The 16466-nt window shown below is 33.9% G+C and overlaps 1 protein-coding gene and 1 pseudogene across 1 annotated transcript; both read left to right on the forward strand.

Moving 5' to 3' along the window:
• Nucleotides 1-341: 341 nt before the first annotated feature.
• LOC107797128 (late blight resistance protein R1-A-like) lies at nt 342-3433 on the forward strand (annotated as a pseudogene).
• A 7394-nt stretch (nt 3434-10827) lies between these two features.
• On the forward strand, nt 10828-14678 carry LOC107797129 (transcription factor bHLH77). Its single transcript, XM_016619992.2, has 8 exons — nt 10828-11786; nt 12216-12407; nt 12749-12814; nt 12916-12984; nt 13322-13393; nt 13470-13637; nt 13730-13808; nt 14163-14678. The coding sequence occupies exons 1-8, from the start codon at nt 11136-11138 to the stop codon at nt 14198-14200; spliced, it is 1335 nt and encodes a 444-aa protein (XP_016475478.1). The 5' UTR covers nt 10828-11135; the 3' UTR covers nt 14201-14678.
• The last annotated feature ends 1788 nt before the right edge of the window (nt 14679-16466 follow it).

Below are 16466 nucleotides of genomic sequence, written 5' to 3' on the forward strand. Positions count from 1 at the left end.
TGATTATATTCCTCGGATTATGATTCTATCTCGTATTGCTTTTTGTAGATCTATGTATATGATGATTTTATATCCATGTTATATGACTATTTCTAATTTTGAAAGATGATTTTAAGTAGTCTTTATATTATATATTGCTATAAACTTGACGTTGTACATGATAACAAATGAATTCTAGTTGTGTGTGAACAGAAAACTGTGAAGGCACTTGGCGGGTCATGATAATTGAATATAAGAAAACTATTCTAAGCAAATTCTAAGCAACTAATAATACAGTAGTTCCAGAATAGAAAATTCTAAGCAAAGAAGAATCCAGTGTGAAGGGAAAAAAAACCTCTGAGTAGTATAAAATGTATTTTTGTATAAAGGCTTAGTAGCAAACATCTGAGTTTCTCTTGTTTTTCCCCTTTACAGTTCAAGTTCATTAAAGTTTCTTTTAATCACCAGTTGTGGGTGAAAAAAGGGAGAGAGATGTCCTCTAACCAATATCTATCTTCAAAGAATCGTCTTTTTGAACGCCTGCAACAACTTGACCATACTTTTTGTTTCCCTGAAATTTCGACAGATACAGTCAGGTTCTTTAAACGAGAATTCAAATTCTTGGATATTTTTCTCAGCTTGCAGAGCTTCATAGATGAACCAAATCTGATAGATGTCGCTCAGAAAGTCCAAGCGCTGTTTCAAGATGCTCTACTTGACTTTTCTGAATTACACCTAGCTGAATACTTTGATTTTTGTACCTTTAAGGTACAATACAAGATTTGGTTGATTAAGATGGAAATTAGAGCCAAATACTCCTTTCCTAAAATATCATCCTTACCACTTTCAGCCAACAAGGATGGTATTGATATTCCTAGTTTTTTTGACTAAATTCATTGATACTGTGGTGGAGAATCTTCGTGATCTAATCGATGATCCCTGCTTATCACTTCTTTATGTTCCAAAAACCAAGGAACATATCGAAGATATTTTAAAGGAACTGAAATTGCTGCAAAATTTCCTGTGCTTTGTTTCAGAAAGGTTCATAGAGCCTCAAGGCCAAAATCATGTTAATTTCTTCACTCATGTTTTAGTTGTGACCAGCCATGCATCAATGCTTGCCTTGATGTATTTTTCAAGCCGTGGCTACGAAAGTAAAGATGGTGCTCTAGGTGAAATCAATGTTTTTCTTTTCTTGCAAATGAAATTAAAGCCCATTCAACCAAGCATCCGCAAGATTTATATTTCAGTGCTGCAAGTTTTGAAGTCAACAATACAATCAGGATGGTCTCCTAACATTCAAAATCATGAGCATGCTAGTGACATTGAAGCCAAGTTTTTGGAGACTATTCAACACGATTTGGTGGAGCTGCCAACTAATAGTAACTCCAGTCAGAGAGTTGCTTTGAAGGATCACTTGGAAATCCTAAAGGAGATGCTCGACATCTTGAGAGACGGTATCATGCATGTGCCTATACGAGATCCTGAACTTTTTCTTCGAGATATTGACATCGGATTTCTCATTTACTCGTTAGATAATGGCGAGGAGGAGGATGAGAAGGAAGTCATGGCACCGGGAGAAGTGAACCCAACACAAGTTCTTGATTTGTCGGGCAACATTCAACGTATAATTACCACCATTCGGAAGGTGTTCCAATCAAACTTGCCAAGGATTCATGGACTAGGCTATGTTGATGTCGTTTTAAACAACCTGAAGGAGTTCCAAAGCCGCCATTCAAATTCACTAGCTTCTGTTACGAACCAACTTCAAATAATTCAGAAGGAATTTGAGATCTTGCAACCTTTTCTAGAGTCTATTGCTGAAGAGCGAAACAATAACCTCAACAAAATTCAACGTTGCGCTACACAACTGATCGGCAAAGCATATGAGGTAGAATACATAGTTGATACTTGTATGAGCAAAGAATGTCCTGTCTGGTGCGTCGAGCGTTGGCTCTTGGATATCATGGAGGAGATTACTCTTATAAGAGTAGAGGTCGTAGAGATTCAAGAAAACAAGATGGTTGGGGATGCCATGAACACTGTCACAACTCATACGTCATCAAATTTGGCAAGGTCTTCAAGAATGAATGAAGAAGTTGTGGGGTTTGAGGATGTCATAGAAAAGTTCAGAGACCAACTAATAAAAGGAACTAGAGGGCGAGATGTTATCTCAATTGTCGGTATGCCAGGTCTAGGCAAGACGACTTTGGCCTACAGACTCTACTCCGACAGGTTAGTTGCTTCTCACTTTGACATTCGTGCACAGTGTTGTATGTCTCAAGTATATTCACGTAAGGACTTGCTACTGGCGATTCTACGCGATGCTAGCGGTAAGGACTCTAAAAGTAAAGAAAACCGCGCTGATCATGAATTAGCCGATGAGCTTCGCAAAGCTTTACTTTCTAGAAGATACCTCATCCTTGTTGATGACGTGTGGGAAGCTAGTGCATGGGATGATCTAAAGGGTTGTTTTCAAGATGCCAATAATGGAAGCAGAATCATTCTAACAACGCGAATTCATCAAGTTGCCAATTATGCTAGATTTCAAAGCGATCCCCTTTTGCTTCGTATGTTTAGAGAGGATGAAAGTTGGGAGTTACTCCAAAAGAAGGTGTTTGGTGAAGAAAGCTGTCCCCCTCTCCTAAGAAATATTGAGCTAGAAATAGCAAAAAAGTGTGGTCGATTGCCTCTTTCGGTTGCTTTGGTGGCTGGTATCTTGGCTAAGATGGAGAAGAAAGAAGAATGTTGGGAACAATTGGCCAACAATTTGGGTCCCTACATTCACAAAGACTCAAGGGCCATTATAGAACAAAGTTATCAGATGTTACCCTACCATCTGAGGTCTTGCTTTCTTTACTTTGGAGCATTTTTAGAGGATAGTGTGATTGATGCTTCAAAGTTAACATGGTTGTGGATTTCCGAAGGATTTGTAAAATGTTGTGAAGGCAAGAGCTTGGAGGATATAGCAGAGGGTTATCTGGAGAATCTTTATGGAAGAAATCTAGTGATGGAAACTAAGAAAAGTTCTAGAGGTAAGATCAAAGCATGTCGCATTCATGACCTATTGCATGATTTCTGCAAGGAGAGAGCAAAAGAAGAGAATCATCTCCAATGGCTGAAATGGTAATATACCCGTTAGTTGTGCTCTTTTGTTTCTATTAATTAAGTGTTCAGCTTATATTCACAGTTAATCTTATAATCTTATAATCTTATACTACTAACTTGTATATTCGCAGGGATCAAAATGCCAATTCTTCTTCCCGCGTTTGCTGTCCTGAGCAACTTGCTAATCGCATGTCCATTTATGGTGAAGGCTATCGTATTGGAGAATGGAGCTTGCGTTGATCACATGTCTGCTCTATAATTGTGCTAAACAATTGCCTTGAATTTGACGCCGCCTCCCACAATTTGTACAACTTCAAGTTTCTGAAAGTGTTGAATTTGGAGTCCACTACTATTGGTTCTTTCCCAGTTGGTCTAGTTTACTTGAGGTATTTTGCTGCATACGTTGGGGAGGACTTGTCGATTTTATCATTCATAACCAATCGTTACAACCAATAGAGAAACTCTAATATTAGAGAATTATTTTCGAGAGTCTGAGTCACTACCCACTAGACGTCTCTGCAATGAGATGGTTAAATTGAGACATCTGCATATTTGCTCTTGCAGCTTCACTTACGATTATACAAAAGCAAAACTTTATGATCTGAAAACTCTTTCCAACTCCATGTTTTTCTTACATCGGGGAAGTGGAGCGGATTTTGAGAAAAACGCCTAATCTTTGGGAACTGAAATGCATTATCAACGGTGTTGGTTAAAGCTTTAGTATTTTTCATTTATTTAGTACAGTAGTATCCTTTTTTATTACAGGTAAAAGTTCTTGAAAAGAAGTTCTCTATCAATTAAACATATGAATATTATAGCAATAAAAAGATCGATAAACGCAAGAAAGCCTATATACAGTTTCTAGCAATGTATACAATTAACTAGGAAATTTTTTCCTCATAAATAGTGTTTTGTCAAAACAAACACAGACGATTGGTTATGTAAATTATTTATAAAGCAAGGAGGAGGGGCTGGTATAAGCTAGAAGCTGAAACTTTATTACTGTAGTATATACTCGATACTTATCTAGGATAACATTTTGGTAAAATATATTAAATAGTAATATTGTGTATCTTTAAAAAGAAAGATTTATATAACGTTGAAACAACAACAACAACAACAACCCAGTAAAATCTCATTAATGGGGTCTGAGGAGGGTAGTGTGTACGCAGACTTTACCCTTACCCCAAAAGAGTAGAGAGATTGTTTCCGAAAGACTCTCGGCTCAAGAAAACAAAAAGACAAAAGGACAAAAGGAGATAATATTAGTATCACCACAACAATCATAGGAAAAATAGGAACACCATGAAATGCAGAAGAAAGATGCAAAGCAAAAACGATAGCTAGTAAATAGAACATGCACTGAAAAGCGAAGTAGTAAAACACAACATTGTCACTAGCTATCTTAGACAAAAACCCTACATGGCTAGTCCCACAATGGTACGAAGTAAGTCAAGACTCAACTACTTCCTAACCTACAACTATAATACTCGACCTCCACATCTTCCTATCAAGTGTCATGTCCTCGGAAATCTAGAGCCTCGCCATATCCTGTCTGATCACCTCTCCCCAATACTTCTTAGGCCGCCCTCTACCTCTTCTCGTGCCCTCCACAATCAGCCGCTCACACCTCCGTACTGGAGCATCTGGGCTTCTCCTTTGAACATGTCCGAACCATCTAAGTCTCGCTTCCTGCATCTTGTCATCAATGGGAGCCACGTGCACCTTCTCCCGAATAACATCATTCCTAATCTTATCTATCCTAGTGTGCCCGCACATCCACCTCAACATCCTCATTTCTACTACTTTCATCTTCTGGATATGTGAGTTCTTAACTGGCCAACACTCAGCCCCATACAACATGGCCGGTCTAACCACCGCTTTATATAATGCTGAAAAATGACTCAAAACCAATTAGTGTTTACGAAGGCAAACATTTAACTAGTAACTGCCCTCTTAATAGCTCCTTTAAGTTGTCCATAACGACCAGATTAGATAGACACTTTAACTATGTAATGTCTATCTAATTGTTGTGGACAACTTATAGGGGTTATCTATGTATTTCGCTTTTACAATATCATACAACACCGACTGCAACTAGGTACCCTCTAGCACAAACTAGTAGGGTGAATATCATAACTTTATCTGCTCATTTTTTTCATGTAGGCTTTTCACTTTAATTAGATTTAACAATTAAGAGCTTGTTTGGCCAAGCCGCCAAAAACTGCTTATTTTGAGAAGTACTTTTGTCAAAAACAACTTTTTAGAGAAGTAGTTTTGCGGAAAAGATGTTTGTGTTTGGCCAATTCGCTTGAGAAGTAGTTTGTGATGATTGCCTTGCATTTGATATCATCTCCCAGATTTTTTACAGCTTCAAGTTTCTAAAAGTGCTGGATTTGGAGTTTACTACTATTGATTCTTTCCCCACTGATCTAATTTACATGAGGTATTTTGTTGCACGAACTCAGAAGCCGTCAATTATATCATTCATAACCAATTGTTGGAATCTTAAAACTCTGATTTTACACAGTTATGGAGCAATGACACTATCCAGAAGACTCTGTGATATGGTTAAATTGAGACATCTGCATATTTCCAATTGCAGCTTCACTACAAAAAATGCACATTCCAGGGTGAGGGTGTTGGCAAATTTCAGTACTATCTATTGAATTTTCCAACAGACATTGAAACTCTGAATTATGGCTTGGAGCTCTTCATTCACTAGAGAGAAGGATAACAATTCAGATTCAGGTACACTACTGAGAAAATTCAAGTCTTATTAAAACTCTGTTAAATCAATTTTCCATTTGTCTGATGTGTCTTTAACTAAGTATTAAAGGTACAGGTTCTTAAAATAGAAGTGCTATCAATTGAAAATATGAACTTTAGCAATAAACTAAAGATGGATAAATGCAAGAAAGCCTATAGTTTCTATCAATGTAAACAATTAATTAGTCAAACACCCTTATATAAAATGAGATGGAGGGATTACTACATTTTGAGCTATTAACTCATTGGAATTTCTTTTTACAGCGTTTGAAGAACTGAATCAGGAGCAGTTTAGAAGATCAGTATCTATTTCTTTATTTAGCTTAACAAATTCAGCAAAATTGTCCGATTATTTGTTTCTTTCATTGTAAAATACTTTTCATAGTTTAACTTTCAGCAAATTGTTGATTCAATAATCAAAATATATTTTTGAGTACAGTTAAATCTCTCTATAACAGGCTCGTTTGTTCTGATTTTTTTTGCTGCTACAGTGAAGTACTGTTATAGAAGACATATTTTATAATTTAACATAAAAATCGGTTCCGAAAAAAGCTTGATTTTTATAGTGAATGGTTATTATATGTAGGTTTGACTGTACTAGTATATATATCATGTACAAGTCATTAGATTATGAGTTGTGTGAAGGATGGGGCAAAGCCCAACGTGGTGTCATTTCTACGTGCGGGGCAAGTGCACATATAGCCATTTTCATGGATGTTATTTAGAGATTAGCCATCACTTATTTTGTCCTGAAATTTTAAACTAAAAATCTTAGCTTCAGGATAATTTAGGACATTTTTGTCCCGAAAATTTGAACCGAAAAAATTAAAATTCAGGACACACCGGCTAATTCTTAAATAGCGGCTCTTTAGATTGGCTACCTGATATAATTTCTACGTGCTACGTGCCATATAAGAGTCTCTCAAACAGAGCTAAATTCGCCGCCGAAAATTTATATAAGGGGATTTAAAAAGAAGTAGAATGTCATAATTGAAATTTGAATTTATGAGTTAAAGCAATTTTTGAATTTAGTATACTATAGTGGTGTTAAATAACTAAATGCATACATCCAAAGACAAAATATTAAGGTAAACATAGATAGTTTTGCTATACAAAATTGAAGGGAAAAAACTAAAATGAACACTTAAAAACAAACTTTGTCGATTAAATTTGTAGACCACAATTAATATAGCTTCGTAACATCAAATTTGGTTAGAGGAATTAATACCACTCATAACCAATACTACATATTCTAAGCTTCACGTTATCTTCATATCCTTTTCTCTCTTTAGGTTGCTTTAAGTAGGTAATAATTGATGCACGGATTTGATTAAAATATAAAAACAATTTCAAGCGTAAAGTTGGGAAGTTTGCCTGTTACTAAACCTAAATTTTTTCATGTATTCGTTTTAACTTGCTTAAAATTAAACCCCCATGAATATTCACTAGGTGTATTTTTTTTTAAAAAAAAGTTGTCTGTATAAATTTACTCACATTATCTGTCCCGAGTAACCGAGTTCATATATAAATGAAAAGTTATATAGTAATGAGGACAGTTTAAAACTAACTAATTTATGATGAATTTTCGCAATATTTAACTTGAAATTAAAGCGTAATCACCATTATTTGTTGTATTTTTTTGTCACTTTTGGATCCTATCTCAATTCTCATATAATCACTGCACCAAAAAATGAATCAAGTCAATGTAAAAAGCCTTTAAATTGAATTTTTTTGAATTTTTTGCCATGCATGTACGTTGACATTATTATGTTAAGGAAAGTGACTCTGACTTCAAAATTAAGATATTGTTTTAGTAATATTATTTTTTATAATAACATATTGAAACTTATGAAAGTTTTGCTTTTTCCGATGTGTACTGCGAATATACAATCCTTTTAAAATAATCTGCTCAAAATTCATAAAAGAGAAACTTTTCTGTCAAGTTTACTGCGTTCGAAGTAAACTGTTTTCTGGTCATTTAATCTACTATTTATGTTTTGTTTTTTTTTATATTTGACTTTAAGGTTTTTAATTAATTTGTTTATCTCCCTCTACGTATAGAAGCAAAAGAAGTCGGCAATTGATTACTGAAATGAGATGTCTTACAATAAAATATTGCAATAAAAAAACTAATAACATCTGACACTCCTGTCTTAATTTGAATTAATTAAATCATTTAACAAATCTATCTTCCCTTAATCATTAACCTCCTTTCATATTCAAAATGATTCCTTCCAAGCTTTGATTGAAGGAGACATCCTGGATGTTTAGTGGAAATTTTGTATACTGTCTTCGCTTTGTATTAAATTATATACAAAAATTAATCTTAGTTATCTTTTAGTATATTTTTTCAAAATTGTTGTATTTCTATCGTATAGTAATTCTCAATTCTTCAAATTTAATGTGCTATTGCATTTTTACAGAGCTTATACAAAATTTCATGAAATAAAACATGCAATAACTAAATCATTTTCATACATTTATACGGAAAGGAAAAAAGAAAAAGAAAAACATAAATGAAGAACAATACCTCAGGCATGTGGCCATTACTCTGTACAATTTCAAAATTAATAATTAAGAAAAATATATGCATATTTAATAGAGCAATAATTGAGAAAGCACGAGAAAAGGATCGAGACATAACGACTCTATTGTTGTCTTCTACTCACATATTCTACATTCTTGTCTCCCCTTAGTAATTTATTTTTCATTCAACTAAACACAACTAATTTTTCAAACTAAAAGATATGTTATTCAATTTAATTATTTCTTTTACTATTTGGCAAACCAACTTTGAATAATAATTAACCACTCTCTGACACTATCATTTCATTGAGTGTAGAGTGAGATGCAAAACTGAAAAACATGTACTCCCTGGGTTTCAATTTATGTGATCTCATTTGACTGGGCACGGAGTTTAAGAAAAAAGAGAGGATTTTTGAACTTGTGGTGTAAAATGAGGCACATATATTTTGTGTGACTATAAATCATTGGATAAAGGTAAATTATTTCCAAATAGGGAAAGGGGTCATTCTTTTTGGCACGGACTAAAAAGAAAATAGGTTCACATAAATTAAAACGGAGGGAGTACGAAATATTCTGTATTTACGCATGGTCTTGGGAAGGGTCACATTCCAAGGGATGTGACGTAATCAGTCTACCCTGATGCAAGTATCGATTGTTAATTTCACGGCTCGAACCTGTGACTCACATAGACAACTTTACTGTTGTTCTAAAGCTCCCCTACAGTGGAGCTACAAAACTCAATTATAAAAATCGTGAACTATCAATTTATGTATATGCTTTTCCTTAATGACTACAAAATGGAGGAAAATGTATAATTATCCAAGGAGTTTTTTTTTTAATTCGTGATCTCCACTTTTCTCCATGTTACACTTTATTATTCAAATTAAACTACGCCCTTAGTTTCTCCCTTTCATTAATTAATTAAATAGATCCTTTTTAAAAGAAACAACCAGGAAAAATAGTTCCTTTTTTTAACGTTTTTAACTGGCCATTAATCATTGATGGTATCCACCATAGACAAAACAGTGCCAGTGTAACAGGGTTGTTTGCCAGTATATATTAACCACCACAATCCTATTTCGCATCAACTCCACACCCAAAAGATTTCTTTTCCTTTTTTTTTATTGATTTCGCCTAGTAATCAACAAAGTCGGACAAAATCACGAGGTCTCAAGTCAAATTTCGCCGACAATAAAAAATACTAGGCAATTTTTTTTCCACTTATCCAAGTATTAAGGGGCAAAGTTACCTGATAACAGATAAATAACTGTGCTAGTGAAAAATAATAAGTATCTGATGAAATTAGTTGAGATATACGCAAGTTAGTTCAGACATTATTGTCATAAAAAAAAAATTAACTCTATGAGAAATCAAAGAAGGTCTACCACCAAGGAGTATGGTGAGAATATTCACCTTAATCTGAGATATTGAGTTAGAAAAATATAAAAAATCTTATTAGAGAATGTTTTCTTTTATAACTGGTTTTACCTGTTGTGAATTAATCAATCGGTGAATTTCAAATACTATATAATTATATAAAAAATTTAAAAAAAGGCTTAACATAGTATTGTTATTCTTTTTAGTCAAATATGAACAATTTTTTTTTCATCACCTTCTAACAAAAAAGACATCAGCTATTTTGACATTAAAGTTCCGACAATCTAAAGACACGCCACCCTGCCACCCATCACACCCGCACCGCCACCGGCTTTTACGGTGTTTTATGGCTGAGATATTGTAGTATATATAGACACGTTACCTATGTATGTATACTTGCAAAACAATGAAGAGAAAAAAAAAACATTAGATATGTGGTCCACAAATAAATAAAGGCATGATTTAAATTATATCACATTGTCAATTAATGTTTATCATAGAGTTTGTCATTACAACTATAACATACTCTGTATCATCCTACAAGTGTAGTTTAGAGAGGGTGGGAGGTGTACGCAGACTTTACCCTTATCTCGAGTGAGATAGAAAGGTTATTTTTGATATAACCTCGGCAAGTTTTCCTCACAAATTTTAAAAAATAAAAGCGTAAAAAAACTAAGATGAAAATACTAAAGAAAAGAAAAGTTTTGACGACAAAAATAATAAAATAATCAAAGTAAGAGACACAATAGTGTAATAAAATTAAAGAGTATTTTTGCATGACAATATATATTTTTACATATTGATTGTACCAATATTTTTACATGTCAATAGGTAGAAGTTAAACTCGTGAAAGAGCAGTCAAGTGCATTAAGTTCCCGCTATACGCGGGGTTCGGGAAAAAAGATTACAAGGGTCTATTGTATGCAATCTTATCCTACATTTCTACATTTTTACAAGAGATTATTTTCACGACTTAATTCCTGCGCAACAATTTTTACCGGTTACGCAAGTTAAACTCAAAATTTCAAGAAATCTTTCTTAATTAAAAAAGGTCAAACAGACATTTCCCTTTCTTTATCTTCTCATCTTGCTTTCTTTCCAGTTTCCTACATTTTTCTCTCTGCTTTCCTTTCCTTTCCTTTCCCCTGATCATAACCATCTCAATTCCTTCTTATTTGAGTGTATTCAAATAACAATCTCATAATCACTTTTTTTGGGTTCTGACTTCAGCTTCTCTCTTTCCTTTTTCTCTTACCTTAATTCTTCCAAATTTAGTACTATACTAAATTCTTTTGTAGTGTTCATTTTCCCTTTACATTTTCTGGGGTTCTGTTTTCTTGGTTTGTAAGTGAATTTTAGTATCTCATATGTGTTAAATGGACAAGAAAAACATGTTCTTGAATAATGTCAACACAATGAATGAGTTGAATTGTTTTTACAACCCCAGTTGGGAGAATGATCCTTTTGAATCTACATTAAGTTCAATTGTGTCTTCTCCAGTTACATCTAATATTATGCCTAGCAATAGTAACAATAGTAGTGGTGACAATTTTGTGTTGAGGGAGTTGATTGGTAAACTAGGAAATATTTGTAATTCTGGTGAAATTTCACCAAATTCTTATGTTAATAGTACTAATAATTCTTGTTATACTACTCCATTGAATTCCCCTCCAAGACTCAATCTTTCCAATTTTGATCATCAAATCAATGGGAATTTGCAACTTCTTGGTGTAAATCACTTGCCAAATAGTACTAATTTGGCACATTTTTCTGTTGATTCTGAATATGTTAATAGAAATGTTCAAAATTTGGAAAGTGGGAAACTTTCAAGAGTTTCAAGTAGCAAGTGTATTAATGTTTCTGGATCTCAATTGGGTGTTCAAGAATTCAAAGAATCTGAATTTGGAGAGTCAATGGAGAATTCTTCAGTATCTGAACAAATCCCACTTGGAAATGATGCCAATTCCAAGAAGAGGAAATCAGCTCCAAAGAAGAAAGCTAAAGAAACCATTGCCAAGAATGCCAATGTGATTAACTCTCTCTTTTTCTCTAAGTTCTTGGATTTGCAATTCCTAATTTAATTTGATTTAAGTTATATGCACTGAAATTGAGAGTTTAAAGATTTTTTACTGAATTTTAACTTATGATGATAGTAGATTAATTATCATTTTTATCGAGTTATTGATTAATGCTTGTCATAGAGATCTACCTGTGATCTATGTTGCGCGGACTCTCCAAAATATTGCCGCACCCGTGTCGAATCCTCCAAAAATATACTACTTTTGGAGAATCCAACATGCACCCGACAACATTCCCGAAGAGTCCGAGCAACATAGCCTGTGATTATATGTTACCTGATTATGTAAATATTTTTTTACACTGTCAATGTATAGAACATAATCTCTTTTTGGTCCATAATTGAAAAACTGAAATAGATGTTACTTAATTTTATGCAGGTTTCGACAGAAAATAATGAATCAAGTGCTAAAAGAAGCAAGTCTGATGAAAAAAATGGAAGTGATATAGATGCTGCAGAAACAAAAGAACAAAATAAAGATAATCCAAAGACTGCAGAGCCACCAAAGGATTATATTCATGTTAGAGCCAGAAGGGGTCAGGCCACAGATGCACATAGTCTAGCTGAAAGGGTATTTAAAATTTCTTAGTTTATTTTGTTGTATTGAACCGAGGGACGAGGGTCTTTCGGAAACAGCTTCTTTACCTTTATAAGGTAGGAGTAAGGACTGCGTACATACTATTCTCCCCAGATCCCACTTGTGTGAATATACTGATATGTTGTTGTTGTTTTTGTTTAAAATAACAACAGCAAACCATGTGGGGTCCGGGGAGGCTAAGATGTACGCAGTCCTTACCCCTACCCTAGAAAGACAAATAGGCTGTTTCCGGAAGATACTCGGCTGCAATTGTTTTGGTGTATTTCTAGTTAGAATGTTTCTTTTTCTTTTTACTCATTCTTTTGATTGGACAGGTGAGAAGAGAGAAAATTGGTGAAAGAATGAAGTTCTTACAAGATCTTGTACCTGGCTGCAATAAAGTAATTGCTTATGAGAATACTTCTTTACTTGTTTTAATAATTTTAAGAGAAAAATATGCAGAATTCTAATATGGAAAGTTTATTGTTTTTTTTCTTAATAGGTGACTGGAAAAGCTGTGATGCTTGATGAGATCATTAACTATGTGCAATCCCTTCAGTGTCAAGTTGAGGTAATTTTCTTAAGTGACCTTTGTTTTAGAGTTTGCAAAAACTGATTTTGCATGAATTATTTCTTGAGCCGAGAGTCTATCGCAAACAGCCATTGGTAAGGTCTGCGTACACACCACTCTCCTCAGACCCCACTTGTTGGACTATACTTGAATTATTGTTGTTGTTTTTTCAACCAAAAATTTAACTTTTTGCAAAGATTTTCAAGCTCAATTTTTCAAATCTTTCAAAAATTTCAAGAGTTAGTCATCAATTGCAATGCATATTCCAAATGATGGGGAGTTAAACATTAGCATTTAGCAAGATGGCTGAATTGTATATTTGTGTACTTTGATGTAGTTCCTCTCAATGAAGTTATCTAATATGAATCCAAGAATGGACTTCAACACGGAATCTCTTATCTCCAAGAATGTAAGTCATTCAAAACTCATACTAGTATTATTCATGAGTTTTTGACCTCTTAGTTATAATTTTGTGTCAACTTCAGATGTTTCAATCTGCCGAATCGTTGCAACATAACTTGCATCCATCAGAAACCTCAACAGCATTTCCATATGAATTCCAATCTCAGCATTGTCCAAATGGCTATATGGCTAGAAATGTAAACATCATGCAATTGCCTCATATGGAAGAGTTTGTTGAACAAACTCCTCAGGTAATCAAGAATTGGGGCTAGGAACTGTAATAATGTTGTAGAATTTGTAATTCCAGTTTTTCACTTAACATAGGAAATTTTAACATTTTCAGGTTCCAACATTCTTTGAGGATGATCTCCATAGTGTTATCCAGATGGGTTTTGGCCAAATTCAGGCACAGAACTTTCCTGGTTAGTATACTGTTACGGATTTAACTTATATACACTGACTGCATAAAGATCTTTTATATTAATCGTCATAGTAGGTTAGCTACCATTTTTATAAGGTTATCATATGGAGTAATACTTATCATAAAAATTTACCCATCATTACCTGATAAAGATTTAAAGAAAGGGCATCCCGGTGCGCAAGACATCTCGCATTCACACAGGGTCCGGAGAAGGGCTGCACTCCACGGAGTGTGATGTAGACAGTCTAACCTAATGAAAGCATTATCCGTGACTGATATAAAGATTTACATGTAATTAATTAACTGATAGGTGACATAATTGTGTAAATCTAATACTTTGCTTTGTTGAATGTAGGCAATATGCCCTCAGCACAAATGAAGGTTGAGCTATGAGCCTATGACCAAAAGACCATTGGTTAAAATTGTTGCATTCATTCGAGGCCCCAAATGAGAGATGCTTCTGCACATAAACAGACAATTGGCAGTTTTTTGCCAAAGCAATTCTTTGATTCAAGAAGAAGGAAAAAAGAAGACAAAAAAGGAAAGAGAGATCATTTCTCTCTTCCAATTCTTGATTTATTCAATGATTACTTTGGCTAATCATGATGATTATCAAATTTTTTTCCCATATGTGATTATTTTTATTAAATTGGAGAGACAATTTCAGACACCACATGGGGTGTGATAACTCTAATTAACTTGTAAATTATTTTATAGTAGTTATGGTAAGAAAGTGTATTTGAGAGGTTAATTAGTTCAATGTAACCTATTGTTTCAACCTTGAGTTTCCTTTCAACCATAGTTCCTTACCATTCTGTATTTGTTTTATAACTAATTCATTGAGACTTTATAATATTGAATTTTCTCTTTATTTTCTATGGCGCATAATTAAATTTATTTCTATACACATAAATCCTGTGTACTATATTGAATTCATTATCGAGCATCAAAAAGGACATTGGTCCACTTAATTCCAACCGCTGTTTTAAAAGGCGTTTTCGGGGTGAGGCATACCAAAAACGCCTCGGGGTGATGGTGTGGGGCGAAAGTCTCAAGAGGCGTATGCCCGGGCGTTCGGGGTCTATGCCCGGGTGTTCGAGCCGCGTTTTTTTAATGAGGAGTAAGCCCCAGAGACTTTTTCAAATTAAAACAAAATTTGTTGAATTAGTCCTTCATATAATACCCAAATTCTCAAAAGTCAGTTTGGTAATTACTCAAAAGATTTAAAAAGGAACTCAAAAGTATTAAATTTAAAAGTCAAAACCTTTTTTATTGATTTAAGCCCTAATTCATGATTTTTTTCCAATTTTTTATCTTGTCCGCTAGTCTGCTAATATCTCCCAAAAGCAACGAATATTTAATTTTTTTTACAAATACAAAGAGAACTACATTCTCCTTCATAGCAACAAATTCAAAGTTCAAATTGTAGGTTAATCGTCATTTTTGTTCCTCCGTATAGAAAACTTTATTCTTTTAGACTCAAATTACTTGTGCTTGTAAGTAGCGTATAATAGATTGTTTTGATTAGTTTTTTGTGGGGATGGGGAACACATATATATAGTTTTCTTCAATTTTTATGCAATTTTACCTGTTTATAAATATTTACTGTCATTATATTATTTTATAAAATATTAAAAATTAAATATCTATTGGGCTTACGCCCCGCTGAGGCATATATAAAACGCCTCGCCTTATGCCCACGCCTTTTAAAACACTGATTCCAAGCAACACTTGATATTTCAATTTTTCTTATTCTTAGATATGCTAAATCTTACATATTAAGTTGGTCTCATATTTTCATTCTTAATCAAGAGGTCTCGAATTCGAGTCTTAAAGATATGAAACAAATCATAGTAGGGAGCACTTTTCCCTTTAATGCGTCTTACGGAGTGCGAATCCGGGTTACTCGGGGTCCCAATGCGAAGTAAAAATAGCACGGGCTAGCCAATTTTCGGACTGGTAATTGAAAAATAGCCAGTGTTTGCAAAGTCATTGAAAAATAGTCATTATTTTGCTGCAACACGAAAAATTCCAGCATAATATACTGAAAATTGGTACACATGTGTATGAACTTTCAGTATATTATGCTAGAACTCCAGCACACGGAAAGTTCTAGCATAATATACTGGAGATTGAAGCACATGTGTATGAACTTTCAGCATATTATGCTGGACCGGTATATTATGCTGGAAGTTCACATGTAAAAAATTTGAACTCCCGTATATTATGCTGGAATATTTTTCAGATTTTGAACAGTGTTTTCGTTCAAATTTATCTTTACATGAAAAGTGGCTAAATTTCGATTACTTTTGAAACTGTGGCTATTTTTCAATTATAACTTCTAAATCTAGTTATTTTTAAATTTCACCCCAATTCGAATACCGAACACCGAACGAAAAACCAAAAAAATCTCATATTTTCTAACATATATTGTAGTAGAAATGATTCTGGAACAAAAGAAAGAGAAAAAAAGCCATGAATAAGCATGAATCTTCTTAACTATAAAGTCAACTAGATAGGTGAAAAAAGGTTGCAGTTTTTTTTTAAAAAAATCAAGGAGAAAAAACTATAAAGATAATGGATTTTGACGGCATGAAAAGATGCTTAATCATGGCATTCCGTAATTAACTCCGGATATAACGAACAATTAATTAGGGTC

Source organism: Nicotiana tabacum, chromosome 15 (genome assembly GCF_000715075.1).
Source record: "Nicotiana tabacum cultivar K326 chromosome 15, ASM71507v2, whole genome shotgun sequence".
In the NCBI taxonomy this organism is placed as follows: Eukaryota; Viridiplantae; Streptophyta; class Magnoliopsida; order Solanales; family Solanaceae; genus Nicotiana; species Nicotiana tabacum.

Bases quoted from the DNA above. Each gene is read 5' to 3' on its own strand.
- LOC107797129 (XM_016619992.2), top strand. From the start codon at position 11,136: ATGGACAAGAAAAACATGTTCTTGAATAATGTCAACACAATGAATGAG. The intron at 13,638-13,729 runs GTAATCAAGAAT...TAACATTTTCAG, and splicing joins TTGTTGAACAAACTCCTCAG to GTTCCAACATTCTTTGAGGA. The intron at 13,809-14,162 runs GTTAGTATACTG...TGTTGAATGTAG, and splicing joins TCAGGCACAGAACTTTCCTG to GCAATATGCCCTCAGCACAA.